General features: G+C 42.6%; 1 protein-coding gene across 1 annotated transcript; it reads right to left on the reverse strand.

Moving 5' to 3' along the window:
• Positions 1–139: 139 nt before the first annotated feature.
• On the reverse strand, positions 140–15,821 carry onecut1 (one cut homeobox 1). The gene is given in 3 exon segments (XM_044207440.1): positions 140–4,484; positions 8,988–9,761; positions 9,764–15,821. Coding segments are annotated over 3 exon segments (1,344 nt in total). The 5' UTR covers positions 10,044–15,821; the 3' UTR covers positions 140–4,194.
• Positions 15,822–16,772: the final 951 nt, after the last annotated feature.

Genomic DNA, 16,772 nt, shown 5'->3' on the forward strand with positions numbered 1-16,772 from the left:
GACAAACACACAGTAATGAAAAACATGCAAACTCGCATACCTCAGCAGTACTTGACATTTGAGTTCTCGCACTCATCCACACACAGAAAAGGAAATCCAGGTGATCGTTTCCATACACACTCACACAGTGATTCCTTGGTAAGGTTCTTTGCAGTTTTATTAGACTTTGCTCATAGTCATTACACGAGTACGTACCAAAAGAACAGATACTAGATGGAGCGAGGTGGCAGTGCCACGGCAATAAAAACAGACCCAGCTCCGTGGCACAGCCCCTGGCAGACCGGCTGCCCTGCCTACACTCCACCTCACTCTGTGCATGAGACAGCAAAGTGAGCGGGACTTGCAGCCCTCATTTCAAATGCTTCAGATTGTACATTGAACAGGAGATTCCCCACATGGTAGAGTAAGCTTGTCTACATAGCCTACGCCTTCTACATTCTATACCCGTGCGAATGGCAAATCAAAACTCAACAAGTCTACCTCACAAATGCCAGTGCTTTTCAACATTATACATATTTTTTTTTCCAATTTTTGGTTTGTTTTAAAAATCTTTGGATGTGCAGTAATACCCATAAAATAACAGTTTTTAAAAAGTCAAAAGAATAGAAAAAACACACACACGTACGCACTGCTTTTTGCCAGCTGTTCAACAAAGTAGCTCCTGTATAACTTTGTCTGCGTTGGCAAATCAACTGTCTGGGTTTCTGGCAGTGTTTAAAACACACATTGAAATGCCGGCTAGGATTTAGCTGAAGAAGAATACAAACTACTCCTTTGTTATATCTAAGCGTGGGAAATAAGGCTGTAACATAAAACTTGTCTTTTTTTGTTTGTTTTTTTCAAAAACCTACTATATACAAATCTAGAGTTTCTACAAATGCATAAATTAAAGCAGTGGTCAACCATTACAAAAATGCAATTAAATTAAAATCACAACACAGAAGTAGAGAAAAGGGAAAATATGAACACAATATCACAGCAGTTGGTTTTACCCTGTAAAAGCAATAGTCTACCATCATAGTATTGGCATAACCCAATGTCTGATAAAAAATACGCTTCTCCCTCCATCCCTTAAGTTTCATACATCTACCCTGAAACTTGTTCTTTCGTGACTTGAAACAGAGCACTTCTGCCAAAAAAACCCCCCAGCAACTTCAAAATAGATAATCATACAGCTTTTTGAAGTAACAATAACAGTTACCACACGAGTGGAGTTCTGCCTTACTCACAGATAGACGTCTCAATGCAGAACACAAAGGAATTATTACTATGAGGTATTCAGAGACATTGGTAAAGACATGCACGGCCAGAGTGCTGGACCTTCCTACACACAGCAGAGAGACAAGGAAGGTTGGGGGGAAGGAGGGATGGAGGGGTAAAAGGGGGCAGGGGAGAGGAGAAACAAAGACCTTTGGTTTAATCGGTAGAAGTGGACAACAGAAATTCCTTTGGTATGTTTTCATTGCATGGTTGCGATGGCGAAAGCACCACGGTGTGATTTAAAAAAAAACCCTTTTCCTTGTTTCTTCAGAAGTGGCCCTTCTACAGGCTGAGGTATTCACAGAGTCAAAGGTGAGAGGTCAACAGCGGTTTAACACTTTGGTTCAAGCAAGGCACTCGTCCTGGGAGTTTTAGAAAGATTGCAACACGTCTGCTTCTACTTTCAGGAACATGTCTGCCTATAGTTGAGTCAACAATTCTGCCCATGGCTATGTCAGCTTGTCTGCCTATTGTCATGTAAAGATGCCTGACCTATTTGGTGGAACAATGTCATCAACCTATAGATACACACTAAGAGGCAGGGCCAAGTAGAAATAAAGCTGCAAAAAAAGACACTCCGGCGGGGTACTCCATTAAATTCACATAAATTATTTAGAAATGAATCATGAACCAAACTAAAACTTTAATTTTTTATATTGCCACAATGTCAGCTTTTCCATTTTAATCTGTCTTTTCTGCCAATAAAGTGGGAGAAATGAATACTTTGGTACTGCTAACAAGCACAGAGAAAGACTGATCACATTGCTAGCAAGTGCGCTGTACCCTGCAGGCACCTGCGTGGCCGCTTGTGTGTATCTATGGCTAGATCAGCATATCTGCCTATAGCTACATCAGCATGACTATCTATGGAGCTGTAATCAGAGCACAGATGAAGCAAGAGCACGCGTAGTAGGGGTGCATGGGTAGAGTGCAGGTGGGAGGGGAGAAAGGGGGAAGAACGGAAGAGAGGGGCAGAGAAAGAAAGGAGATGGGGGAGGGGGAGACATACAACATCTTTTAACACCACTCATAGAGGCCGTGCAATGAGAAAAAATCTTTGGTTATCTTTGGTATCATCAAAGTGATAGAAATCACGTATGGAACTTGAGTGAGGTAGCATCTTTGGTTCACACTATAAAACATCAGCAGGTCTTGACACTTTTTTGTTTCTTGTCGTCTTTTTTGGTTTTTCTTTCAGAGATGAAGAAGCAGCTCTCTCTCGCCTCTCCTTCAGCGCTTGTTCTGATGAATGTAGAGCTGCTAACCCTGGCCATGAGGAGGATGACGGCAAGGGGCCAGCTCAATATATTTAATGATACGCTGCCCTGTGTAGTGCTTTCCTCCTAGTGCTGAAATGCATAGCTTACCAGGAGAGCGGAGGAAGGATGGGCGGGAGGGTAGGGATTGGCAACAGGCAGGGTGGGGTGCTTTCGTATTCAGGTGACGAGCTGACATTGCTGTGTAAGCGCCTGCAAGTGATTTGATCATTGATATCATCCCCTCCACCCAACATCTTTGATGAGGAGATAAAATCAAATACATATGAAGCACACGGGGACGCTGAATGCTTATTATTAGAGTAGTGACACAGTTTGTCCTAAAAAAAAAAAAACCATCAGAGGCCGTCTATCTCCTTCACAGTGTCAAGAACGCACTTACAGCATCAGAGCCAGCATCTTCTGTTTTCATCTTTGCAGAGAAAACACTACTAAATGGATTAATCTTTGTTTGCCAGCTGCTGGTATTTGAACAACTTGAGCAAAATCTGTAGGCATTAGCTAAACAGACTTACATGAAAGGATATATCTATAATGATTAATCTTCACAATGAGCTTTTACAGGAACATTCACTAGACTGTGTGTGAAGATATCACTGGAATATTAAGTTTGATTCAAGAAGGCATCTATAAGGCAAATGTCAATAGTTAATTTTCAGGGTTGTGTCATATAATATTTCCGTTTTCAGGGAACTTAAATTTAAGTAGGACTCAAAATGTTGTATGAACCATAAGCAGTCATTCTCTTCTTTTTTGCGCCTAACTAACAGTCTGTCTCAGGAGGTAAGGGAGGAAATGAGGTAAAAATACTCTTAAGATTATCAACTACAAAATATACTCTTTGGTCAAATTACTTGATAGCAGGTTCTTAAGTTGTTTGTATTTCTAAGCTGTATGAGAGGCTTCAGGGTGTAGAAGGCTTTGGTTTTTCTTGTTTAAATTATTCAACGCTTCAGCATGTTGGAAGAAAGCACTACCATGTGGGTTGAGGTTAGGGGTTTTTTGGTTTGGTTTAGGGTTAGCAGTCTACGCATGGGCATTTCCCCATCTGTCTGGAATGCTTGATAGAAAGACAGACAGCTGGACAGACAGACAGATAGACAGACAGTCCACCGCCACAGATCCAAACAAGGTTGCACAACTCCTGTAGGATTTTTTTTTTGTCTTTAAAGTTGATTGGCCAATCCCACCGGAGCTCCACATTCTGGCTGTTTTTCAAGGCTGTGGACAGCTGCAGATCAGACTGCAAATAGGCTGATTAAACCTCCATTTAGGGACCCATCATTAAAACCAACCAATCAGATTAAAGATAAGGATGGCGAATGATAGATTGATACTGGGTGGGGAGGTGCGGGGGGTGTAGTAAAGCTATAGACCAGTGACAGTGAGTGTGTGTGTGAGAGGGGGGTAAAACTATAGTCTTTTTGCAGTATATTACACATAAACGTGTTGCTGAAACAAACATTTTAAAGCAGGTCAAACAAGAAGTCTTTGGTTTGTTTTTTCATCTTTGGATACTATAAATATCAATATAGTACAGGTTTAAGGGCAAAACGTTGCTTCAAGGTCTTTTTAAGTTTCTCTTTGTTTCTCTTAAGTTTTAAAGCTTTTCCACCGAGGTTGAGTCAGTCCATGAGTTGGTCAAATCAGTCCGTCTTCAGGCTTTGGTGCAGGCGTTGGGGCCAGAGTTGACTGAGTGACCGGAGCCGTCGTCCACCCACTTATCTAGGCTCCGGCGGCGTGCGTTCATAAAGAAGTTGCTGACCGTGGCCAGCTCGAGGCCCAGCTGCTGGGCGATGGTGATCTGCAGCTCTTTGGATGGACGCTTGTTCTCCTTGAAGATGGCGTGGAGCGTCCGCCGCTGCACATCTGTGAACACCAGCCGGGGCTTCTTGGTCATGTTCCCCCGCTCGCTTCTGCCGTGGTCCTGTTCCTTACGCTTACATGCTGTGGAGAATTCAGGGAAGAGACAGACAGAAAGAGAGAGAGAGTGTGTTGGTGAGAGAGGGCAGGATGTACTTATGTCAAAACAAGAATTATGGCAGAAAACTGGTATGAGAATCTTCTCTCCATCACACCTTGACCTTGGATAAAAAAAAGTCCTGAATAAATCCTTGGACTGACCACTGAATTATTATTAGCTAACTGGGACACACTGATATGGTTATTTAAAACCAATATCTGATATTTTCCAATCCATTTTGACCCAAATTAACTTAATATAGACTGTTTTGGTACACAAATGCATGTCCAAAACAGGTCAGCTCTTCAGAGATACTTATATATCAAGATTATTCAGGGGTTTTACTTTTGACACCACAACACTTCAATTTATATTGGTAATGTGACAATTGTATCAAGTAATATTATTCAAGAAACAAATACCAAAAAAAAAAAGTCAAAAAAATATCAGCAGTAAAAGTAATGTTTGACTGATCCCAGTATTGCTTTGAAATGGTCATTTTGTCCTGTAACTGATGAATAACATCAGGAACCAAATTGGAAACAAGCATTTTTAACACAACCCAAACATAAACTGCATCAGCTGATTTGAATGAGAGGTCCTCCTCTCTGCTTTAACTTGTGTTAATTAGTAAAACCAGGGGCTGCAGCTTGAGTTAGATAAAAACAAGTATACTAAGTATATCATCTGGATTGAGCAGTGCACAGTATGTGCTCTGATGTTGTAGCGGTGGAAAGGGTAGTGAAAAAAGTGTCGTCTAAGCCATATTTATCATTGACTCATAAATGACTACAAATGTTGATAAGACCTTTTCCTATCTTAGAAGCACCCCTCTTATAAGATTTCAGATGTCTGTCAGATGTGACTCTGTACAGAATCGTGCAACAGTGGTACTTTTGTACCAAACACCAAGACACACTTTCATTGAGCAAACCGCTGGAGTGCATGGGAAATAATAGCGGAATTAAAATGTTGTCAGATACCTCATCGAGTCCCATGGACCTCGGTTGGTCCATGGAGCAGAGCAGGAGCTCCGCTAGTTCTGGTGTTGAGCAGACAGACAGGAAGCCTGCCAGCCGGGGAACAATGAGAGCTGTCCGCGGTGCTGAAAACAACGTTACCCCGCAGTATACCACAGCTCCAGAAAATGAACTGCAGATCATCTAATATTGGAAAAACCAACTTGGGAATCCGTTTCAGAGCAAATCAAACCTCCCTTCAACTGATCTCGTTGCTATTTCATTTGGGGTTATTTTTTGTTGTTGTCTTTTCAAGCCCTAGCACAGCCATCCAAATTGATGTTAACCAGTGAACAGAGACCAGGAGGGGGCAGACGTGGGCTGCTGGAGCTAGGCCCAATATGGACTCACTGGGGAAATTAATGAACGGCATATTCTAACCACAAACCAATTCTTAAACCAGCACTGATTACTTTTGCAAAACACACCAGGTGAATAACAGAAAACCTCAAAACACAGTAGTGTACAAAGGAAACCAATTCAATAATCCAAACCCATACACAGAATATCGAACAAAATATGGAGAGAATTTGCCAGAAGAATCATTCTAAGCGTATCACTGTATTATCAAAATGACCACCAGTTCTATATCACATAAGGAATTTGTATGTAGTCAATAGTGCGTTTAAAATGGCTTATTACTTCACGTTACTATTCGTCTCATATTTCTGGTCTTTAGTTTTGATGTAATATCTGTGTCGCTGCCGTCCAAATTCAAGTGTAGTAAAGTAGCAGTAACAGCGAGCTTCATTAGAGAGAGATTCAAATAAACATACTTATTAAATCAGTCTAGTTCAGCTGATTTTGCCGACCCCTTGTAGCCTAATTTTAGCACACCCTCTCTCAGATGTGTGGTAAAGTACAGTGCTGCGACCTATCCGCATGACCATAAACTGGAGTATAATTGTGAGTTTGAGCAGCCCAGTGTCTCCAGTGCTGGTAAATATTAACAGAGAGCCGGAGCTCCTCGTGTAAGGGCTGCTATAAATCAGCAGGAGTGAAGGCCACTCAGACAGCAGGAGCCACCACAGAGCGGCCCGGCCCCGGCACAGGAGGCCCGGGCAGAGAGGCAGCTTTCCCAGGGCCAGGGGCACATAACAACGGCCTCGTTATCACGCTAATCACACACACACACACACTGCTAATGCTCCCGGCTAATCATTAAAAACACACAGATAACTCCACACACTCAAACAGACTGCACACACTGGGCCTACTGACAAGTCCTGCGTTTCATAATCTCACAGAGAGCACAAGAGAACAACAAACAGACCTCCACGGCAGAAATGCTGCAAATATTCAACTGGAAAACCGACCCTCTAACTATTCTAGCGAGGACATGTATCCTAATTTACTGTAAGCAAGTAATGTTTACTTGCGATTTATAAAAAAACAAAATAAAACACACACACACACCAGAATAAACAACCAACATGAACATTGTTTCTGCAACTGATTTACTGAATCTAAACTGATTTCTCATTTGTGAATTCATTAATTCTGTCCTGTGCCAAATCACATATGCCTACTTCCAAACCTATTCTGTTCTGTTCTGTTCTACTCAAGCAAATTCAGATGGGTAATTGAATACGTGGGAAAGGGAGAAGAGGCCCCAGATTAATTTCAGAAGCCTAAAATCAATAAGTATTTCACATCTAATTCAGCACACGATCACATATCTAGTTCACCTAGGAACGAACGGATCAATAAAATGGCGCTCAGCCTATATTTTCTCCAAATTAATTTAGTTTTTAACTGTAAAATTTTCTCCTATCCCAAGCTTTTTTTTGTGGCGTTTTCCAACAAAAAGCCATAATTTTATATTTGAAGTTTTTTGCTCAAGAAGAGCTTTAGAATGTTCATTAATTTTTATTGCTTTATTTTTTCTTATTAAAAGTTGAGATAAAACGAGACAGGACATAACATGCTCAAGAACATGGGAACACAGCTGAAGCAGGCCTGAGGCATTTATTTTCCCAGTACAGCCAGTATGAATTTCTCTTCCTTAAAAATTCAAACCATCATCAATACTAATCAATAGGCCTCTGATCTGATTGTTGTTTAAATTAGAGGCTGATCACACTAATGATCAAATGATGATCAAATACAAAACCAGCATTCAAAAGTTAATTCAACTTTTTTTAACTCATTTGCAAAAGTCAGTGATAAAGTCTCATGTTCAACCCCCCCAACCAGACACACACACACACACACACACACACACACACACACACACACACACACACAGAGGCAGCAGATGGGAAAACTGAAAAATAATCTATTGCGATTACACGCACGTGCACACGTGCGAGCATGCACGCAAACACACACACACACACACACACACGCAAAATGCACACACTTTCCACTAAGTGGCCGCAGCCTCACTTTTCCAAAAGCCAAAAAGCCCATTTGTAGGTCATTGATTGGGCCTATAAACGTTAAAAAAAAAATCATTGGATGTTTGTAAACGCACACGTGCGATTTGGGCCTCATTACGCGCCCTAATTGACTCGTGCGTACCTCAGGGACAAATGAATACAGAGGTCTATCAGTTAATTAGAGAAACCTCAGTCAGGTCAGGGTTAGTTTACGACCAAAACATAAACACATGCTCTCGACTCTAGTCTTGTCTATTCTGGTCTGAAAGTAAGGCCTATAATTTTACCAAAGTGAGATGCGCGACTTCAGCTTTACTTGACATTTAAATTTAGTTAATCACAGACTCTCAAGAACACGTGCACACACACTTTTCTCTCTCTCTCTCTGTTTACACCAAGGGCAACACCAAAAAGGCTGATCAGTTGCATCTACACCAAAATAAACACATTCCTAACGATTTCTGGGCGAAGGATCAGCTTACGCACACAGTCGTCCAGCGGTCGATACTTTGAGGTAAAATGACATGAGCACTTGTTTCACACAACCCCAAAATCAGTGTAGAGACAGAAAAGGGATGCGTATTGATATCAGGCCACTCATGTGGTGCACGAACATCAGCTTGGTGAAGCACTTTTAAACTTTACCGACTTATTGACTTATTGTATATTGTTTACCACTGACCGTCCAGCACACCTCCCCCCTAGGCATCTCTCATTTGGAGGCCATATCTAAAAGAAACCAGGGTCCTCAGTTCATCAAACCCTAAGGCAGGTTTAATTTCTGGAGACATGATGTTATGTTGATAAAGAACTATCAGCCTAGAGGGAACATATGTCCTGAATGCTACACTGATGTGATTTTACATTACACTTAGATTGCTGGAAAATATATACATTAAAAAAAAGATAAAATCTCTAATAAAAATTAAATAAATAAAAACTACAGTTTTGGTTCCCAACCCACTTGACCCATTGGTCAATATAAGGTAGCATTCAGGGCTAATGATCCGATTTGAGCGTGTGTTTTTCTCAGCAACACATTCAGAGGATGAAAGCAAAAGGAGGGCTTTACCGAGGCTTCGCTCACCTGCGAGCCTGAGCGCACTCATGCGTTGGAACTCAGGCTCCTGCAGCCATTTCCACATGCGGCGGAAGGTCTCTCTACCGGACTTGAGCTTGGACCAGGGTTTGGGGTTTCTCAGCAGGTCGGACAGGGTCCCCTGGGACCTGCACAGGACCCGCTGGGCAAAGATGGCCTGAGGGATGCTGTAGCGCTTCAGCTCCGTGGTGATCCTCTGCGCCACCTCTTTGGTATTCACCTCCTCCATCTGGCCCCCAGAAACACCACCCCCTCCACCGCCGCCCCCTTGCTGCCCGGGCCCGGAGGCCTGCTCCCGGCTGTTCCCCAGGCCCTGGCCGTGCCCCTGCGCGCCAATGTGGGCGTGCGGGTGGTGGTGGAGGCCGTTGATTTGTACCATGCCCGCTGAGGAGCTCATGTGCTGCTCCGTGTGTCTGCCGAGCATGGCCGGGTGGTGAGCCTCAAACCCGCTTGGGGTGAGCATCTTCTCACCAGGCATGGCGGCACCGGGATGAGCGTAAGGAGGGATGCCGGCCTGGGTCGTGTGTATGCTGGCCAGACCGGAACCAGACAACGGGGAGAGGCTCTGGCCCATGCAGGGATCCTTGTGATGATATGCGGGATACAGACTGTTCATAGGTGCCAGACTCCGGTCCTCTCGCATCAACGTGAAGCTGCCGGTGACATTTCCGGGGATCCTCTGGTGTGGATGAGGGTGAGGATGATGGGGATGGTGGTGGTGGTGGTGATGATGGGGAGGAAACTTGTCGGACACGGTGGAGATGGGGGTAAGGGCTGCAGGGGGGTTAGGGTGGTGTAAGTGCTGCTCGCACTCATGCCAGGGGGGGCTTCACACATGCTGATGGCTGGATGCAGGTGTCCGGGGTGGCTGGGGTGATAGTCTCCGCTGTCCAGCAGGGTCGCCATGCCCATAGCGCGGTGGCTCAGACCCCGAGGACGGGAATGTGGACTGTGGCCACTCAGCAGCTCTCCGTGACCGGCCACGGACTCATGGCTCACTCCGTGCAGGTCGCCAATATTCTCCATCGACAGCTGTGCGTTCATGATCCGGGCAGCGCTGTGGACAAACCATCTATCTGACCTTCCGCAGTTAGCTGGTGTCCAGAAGTCCTCACGTCCAGTAAAGTTCAAATTTCTTTTGTTGCTTTTTGCCTCCTTGCAGCAGCCTCCTTTGCTATTGCCTCTTCTCTGTCCTTATATTCACCTATTAGATTTTCCTCCTACCTCTGACGCTGTTTTGTAGAATGGAAACTCCTTTTCCGAATCCTTTTATTTTTTTCGTGATTTTTGTTTTTTTGTTTTTTTAATTTTCTGATTCTCTTTATGATTCAAGCCCCCCCACCGCCAACCAGCTGTCCTTGCGCTCCGGTCGGGTGTCGCGCCATCTCTCTGGTTGTGTGTCTCCCAGCCCCTCTTCCACCGCAGCACAGATCACTGTCTACACATGCGCACTGTGAACACCCATCTCCTCCCATTCTCTCTCTCTCTCTCTCTCTCAAACACACGCGCGCACACACACCGCCCCATTGCTCTGACGTCAGCTACCTTATTAAGGAAGGGAGGTATCAAACCACCTGCTAAAAGCTATTCTACCCGACAAGCCATATTCAGCAGCCTTTAGCCTTTACTGAAATGTTAAAAATGCAAATAGACGGATCTCTAATCGACCCGTGGAAATGGACTGGATACAGTGCCTAATGTTTGATTGCCAATTGTTATTTAGAAAATGTTAAATTCATTAGGGCTATAATGACGCTTTATCTTCAGTCCTCCTTAAATTATTAAGTGCAAATGAAGTAAACTTCCGGGTTCATTTGGAGTTGATTTTTAACTAGTCTGGGATTCAAAACCTCCAAACCTCCATTGAAAACACACTTAGGTTAATTCTTCTCAAGAAAACACAAAAATAGGCTTCAGAAGTTGCAGCAAAGCATGATGGTTTAATTAGCAGCTAAAGGGCTGCCACCAAAGTTATATCCTGGGTTATTCATGTACACCACATATGATCCATTCTTTCATTATTAGGCTACTTCAGCTGCACCAGCCCACCCCTGCCAAATATGTGGCGGTTTAACCAAACGAAGAAGACTGTAGTACCTTCTCTTTTGATAGAAAAAGATGAGCAGATGTGTCTATTGTTCAACCATTAGGCTTAACGAACCAAGCCCAGCAGTGTGTATGAGTGTGTGTGTGTGTGTGTGTGTGTGCTTGTCCTATTTGGAAATGGACACATGCACATTTAATCCTCAAGTATGAGAATCATTTAAGTATAAAAATTGGCCTTTACACAGTGACATTACAAATAAAACGCCAACATGTTATTTATTCAAATAAGAGAACATTTATTTTTGTCGGCAGAAACTTCCAAACAATACAGATTCACACATACACTCACAGACACATTCACAGCTTCTCTATAAAATCCAAGGCCGTGGAGGAAATGACATGGTGACACATAACATGACTGGTATCCCCGTGTTGTTGTAGTGCATTATACCGCATGTCAAACTCCCGAAACCTGCAGCCGGATAAAAGCTGGCCCCAGCTCACACGTCAGGGGCCGTTTAGCCTGATAGAGCGGTAGCGCAGGGCGTCCTCAGCCGGCCGAGGCGACAGCTTGCAGCGGTCAGTGTCCTGCTGGACCCCCTGCTGAATGAGGGACATGTCAAAGGTGACGCTTCAAGACTCCCAAAGCCAACATCTGCGGGGGGACAGATTAACCTTTCAGACTTTTCCCTGTCCAGGACTTGCTAGGGGCCCCGCATCTGTCAGGGTCCCCACAATAGACCCAGCGCTCGGTTGAACGAGTTAAATAAAAGAAAAGAAAAAAAAGAGAGAGAAAGAAGTTAAACTGTCTCTGATGTGAAGTCAATGTCAACGGCGTGTGTGTGACGTGTGTCGAGACAAAAGGACACTAATTCCTCCAAGTGTGGCTGTCCAACCGTGTAGTCCTGTGGACATAATAGACTTTAGAGGCAGGCGAACAGGGCTGACATCAGGGACACAGAAACACTGTGAATATACTTATTAATTTTAAAATAAGTCTAGCATGCTTCATATTGAGGTACCTACACTTTCATTTCATTAGAATTAAATCCGAATGTTTTAAATCTTCTAACATAGACTATTTAGAGTTCTGCCTTATTCTATTAAATTAAATAACTCCCTTTCTGATAATATAACTTTTATATTTACATTTTGTTTTTGTTTTGCTGCACAGACAGACACAAACGAGATGTAGAAAGACAGAGGAGTATGAAAGGCCACGGTTTGGCCTTACATGGCAGCAAACCTCATCTACACATTCTCATACGGATCGATAAGCTCCTGCATGTCTGCACGGCCCGAGCTGTGTGTTTATGTGTGTGGGCTCTCTATGGCCATTGTGCCGAGATAGGCCTGGCCCTTCGAGCCGCTGACATTTGCTTTGCAGAGAATATAAGGGACACAGTTTTCTGAGCACTTCTGAAAGAGGATACATTTCCAGCGGGATTCAATTCAATTAGTACCAAGGAAACAGAGGCACAGACCAACAAGTAGTGCCTCGCAGATCCATACATGCGCGGATGTGGATATGCAGACGAGTTTGGAAAATATATATTCTTTCGTTTCCAATATATAAAAAAAGTCTGTACCAGAGCAAAGTGAGGCCAGACAATGGGCACCTGAAGGCACCGTGTCAATTACTTACAGGGTTCACACTGAGTATTAATCAGGGGCATCGTTCCCGTGAAACCCACAGCAGCATATCCGAGCAGAAACAAAATGATGCCTCGCAGAGAAGACCGTGGATCAATATTTCGGCAGCTCTGCAAAGTGACACAGCATTGCAAGCGTTATAGATGTTCAAAATGACAATTACAGCTTGTTTAGGAATAAGCCTTTTGCTAAATGGCATCTGGTGAAACTAAACTTTTATAAATGAGGCTACTTGACTTTGGCATATGGTTATTTATGGCAGATGGATCCGTAGCCTACATGGGGAAACTGAATTAGCCTTTTGAAAATAAATCACATTGCTCATGTTTTATCCTTTTGAACCCATAAACTAATTTATTGGTTCACCTTTTAAGTCTCGACTTCCATAAATATTGTTGCTCTGCAAATCTACTCCATGGTTTTTCCTCAAATCCTCCTAAACATCAAGAATGTTAGTGGAAAATATAGATATGTTAAACGTTAAAATATTTGAGAAGACGTGAAATTATTCCTCTCCGCGCTATTTTCTAAAAAATGTGCATTGCAGTGTTTGTGGCTGGCCTTTACAGCATATTTGAAGTATAGGCCTTGAAAACACACCACACCGCGCCAATCAATACTGAATAAAATTATAATTCCTGGAGGAACTCAGGCTAAGGCCTTTGATTTGTTAGAATAAACAAATCTAAAAATATACCTTTATTATATGTACTTTATGTGTGGCATTTTGGGCGTATATATATATATGTCCTAGAAATTATTTTTTTATTCAGATAAGGCGATTATTAAATAAGCAACCGAATTATTTCTTAAAGGAAAACACGTCTACTTATACAAATTAAAATAGTATTTAAGCAGTACAGATGGCGTTGTTTTAATGTGTTTTACTTTATTCTGTTGCTGAAAAAGCAAGTAAAAAATAAGCAACATGAAATAACCGATACAAAATGACCATTTCGACCTCACTGACAACCAGTTCGCAGGCGACAAGCCAAGATGACACTTAGAGCTAAAGAGAGATCATCTTCTCATTAAGCTTCTACAGTTTTAAGCGTATTAGAGCATTTAAGACGAACTGGGAAGTTGTCGAAGTCAAAACATGTAAATAATGTGACCAAACAGGAACGAACAAACCTCAGAGCCATAACAATGAAACGACTTCTCCCCATTGATTAAGGAATTTACTTATTTTTTCAAAATTTCCCCCTAATTAATAAAAATGCCATCATGGCCGAGCAGCAGATGCCGGACCTGCTGCCTTGCTCAGGGGTAAATCAACTGCCTCTTCCCTTGTGTTATTCCGCGTCACTTGCTCTGATTCGTGCACTCATGTGAAATTAATAAGGCATCACTTTACATTAAGGTGTCCATATGCCGCCCAATTACTCCCTGTAACTTTGGTGAGACTCCAATTATGACAACAAAACCGTGTCAACGATAGCCAGACCAGCCCTAATGCTCTAAATGTGCACTTCAAATCCAAATGACTTCTTACTCAAACAGACTGTGGCTTCATGGACGTCAATAATCAGTTTGGGGAAAATTCTGGTGAGATTGCATAAAATGGAGTTTGATGCTATATTTTTTGGCGCCCTAATTTCTTCTGCTTTTTTTTGGGATCGTTTTAGCAAAACATTGTTTCATACTTTTAGATGACTGTAATAGTAACTTGCCCATAAAAGAATATCTGACATTATGTGAATTTTCAAGGATAATTAGGCTGGTTACAATCACTACTGTGGTAACTGACGAAAGAACAAATCCCACAGTTTTCTCTGAGATGTACGTATTTCTTTTAATATAAACTACAATGCAAATACCTCCAAGTATGAATATTTCCTCATTTAGACAGGACTAACCTCTTGAATTTTGGGCTTGATGATTAGGGATTTATTTATTTTTTTTTTAGCATTGTGTCAAATTATATTAACATTTTCCCCATCAGATAACAACAAGAGGGTGGGGCTGGTTTCTAATAAGAGACTTGATAACATGTTTTCCTACATAATCAAGACCGTTGTCTTTGCGTCCAAATCAGCCACATGCTCATCCCTCAAGAGAAACGTTACTGTTTCAGATACATGCATTTACAATGAGTTTATTTTTATTTTACAAAACAGCTAAATCTAAGTCTAAAGCGTATGGACAGCTTTAGGCTTGTTGATCATGTAACCTACTTTATTAATCAGCTATAATCAGCAATAGTTAATGTTAATACTTATGTCTTAGTTTGAAGGCAGCTGTAAGTAAACTAAGCCCGCATTTAAAATACCACAACAGATACACAGGTCTGCATTATGCAGAAAATCAATCAGTTATTCGTTGTAATATTGCCCACTGCGGGCTTGGCACTGCATCATTATAACTGATTTAATGAAGCCGAATCTCTCCTCCAGACAACCTATTTGGCCATAAACTGATGCCATTATGCAGATATCACAGGTTGAAGTGTGTCGGAGCTGCTGTAAATACGTGTGCAGATGCATCAGCGTGCAGAGAAATAGTCTGATGCTGTAAGTCAGACTTGGACGACACTCTTTTGTCCACGTCTCTTCTCAACAGGGTGCCATCCAGGGTGCAAAATGTCTGCATTTAAACTCCTCTTCCTCTTCCGCGCCACACATAAAAAAAAAACACGCGCGCGCACACACACGCACGAACAACGCACACACGCACACTCACACTGTAGTCCCCGACTTTACCGCAGGATCCTTTTCTGTCATGCATCTTTAACAGCCTCCCAGCTCACTCCCATACAGCAGCGCACAGAGCTTGAGCATCACTGTACATAAACTCTTTTACTCCAACATACGAGTTGCAAAAACCAGAGGATCCGCGCGTCTCCTCAGTGTGTGTTTTTCCCGTCCCACCCTCTCCCTCGTCCTCCTCCTCCGGCTCCTCCGGCTTCCAGCTTTTCTCCAGAGCTGCCAGAGTCCCAAATCCTGACCGAGGTAAACATCCTTAGCCGCTGCATGCCGTCTCCGTTTCCAATCACAAATTATCCGTCCCGTAAAAAGCCTCTCTTTTCCTGCTCCGGTGCCGTGCTTCTCTCCGTGCTTTTCTCGATGCAGGCGCATTTGAATAGCTGGCCGGTGTTGTTATGGATCCGTGCGCACTGAAAGAGAATCAGTATGCAAATTGTTTCAGTATCAATCGAAAGGTTCGATCCGCCTGAGCGTCAGCCCCTTTGGCACGAGAGGCTCCTTTGCTGCATAAATGTTTATAATGATCCCATATATTAACACACACACACACACACACACACACACACACACACGAGAGGAAATACTGGACTATTATTTAAAATATTCTTTTGCAGGATAAATAAAATGTTAATTTAGGGATACAGGGAGAGGTAGATGGTGCCTCAGTGACTCAGACTTAAGACTTTGCTGAAATACATTTTTATCAGTGAAGTAAACCCACACACACAATCACATAGTATATCATGTAAGTCTAAATTAGTTATGTGCTACAATTAATATTTAATCTCTAATTGATTTATTTTTTCACAGGAGGTTTTGTATCTATGCCTGTGTGAAAGTATAACACCTTTGAATTTTGCTCAAAACTGAAAACTGAAATCATATTGTCTATTTTAGCATTACACCACTGTAATAACCACTTTTTTGACCTCGTTTTATGACTTATAGCAGTCAAATGATAGGCTGTCACATTTTCAAGCATTTTTCTGTCTGTCATATTCTGATGATCTTACTAAAGCACATAATCTATCCTAGAAGAGTGTGATAGTGATGATAAACACACTGCAGAAAAGAAGCACCTGGGTAAGGACGGATAGAGAGAGGAATTGAAAAGGGGTAAAGATGAAAGAAGTGATGGGGTGAAATATGTGAGAGCAGTAGTACTGGGGAGGGAGTGTAGGAGGAGGAAAAGGAGTAATGGCGAAACACAGAAAGTAGAGCGCATAGGTGACGACAGGAGTGGATCTGAGAGTTTAGGCAATCAAGAGCAGGACAGGGAAGATGAAGGAAAAGAGAGGAAGGGCAACAAGAGGTGAAAGGAGATGCTGTGGCAGGGAGAAAGAGAGTGTGGTCAGGAGGAGATAAAGCA

Source organism: Siniperca chuatsi, linkage group LG1, assembly GCF_020085105.1.
Source record: "Siniperca chuatsi isolate FFG_IHB_CAS linkage group LG1, ASM2008510v1, whole genome shotgun sequence".
In the NCBI taxonomy this organism is placed as follows: Eukaryota; Metazoa; Chordata; class Actinopteri; order Centrarchiformes; family Sinipercidae; genus Siniperca; species Siniperca chuatsi.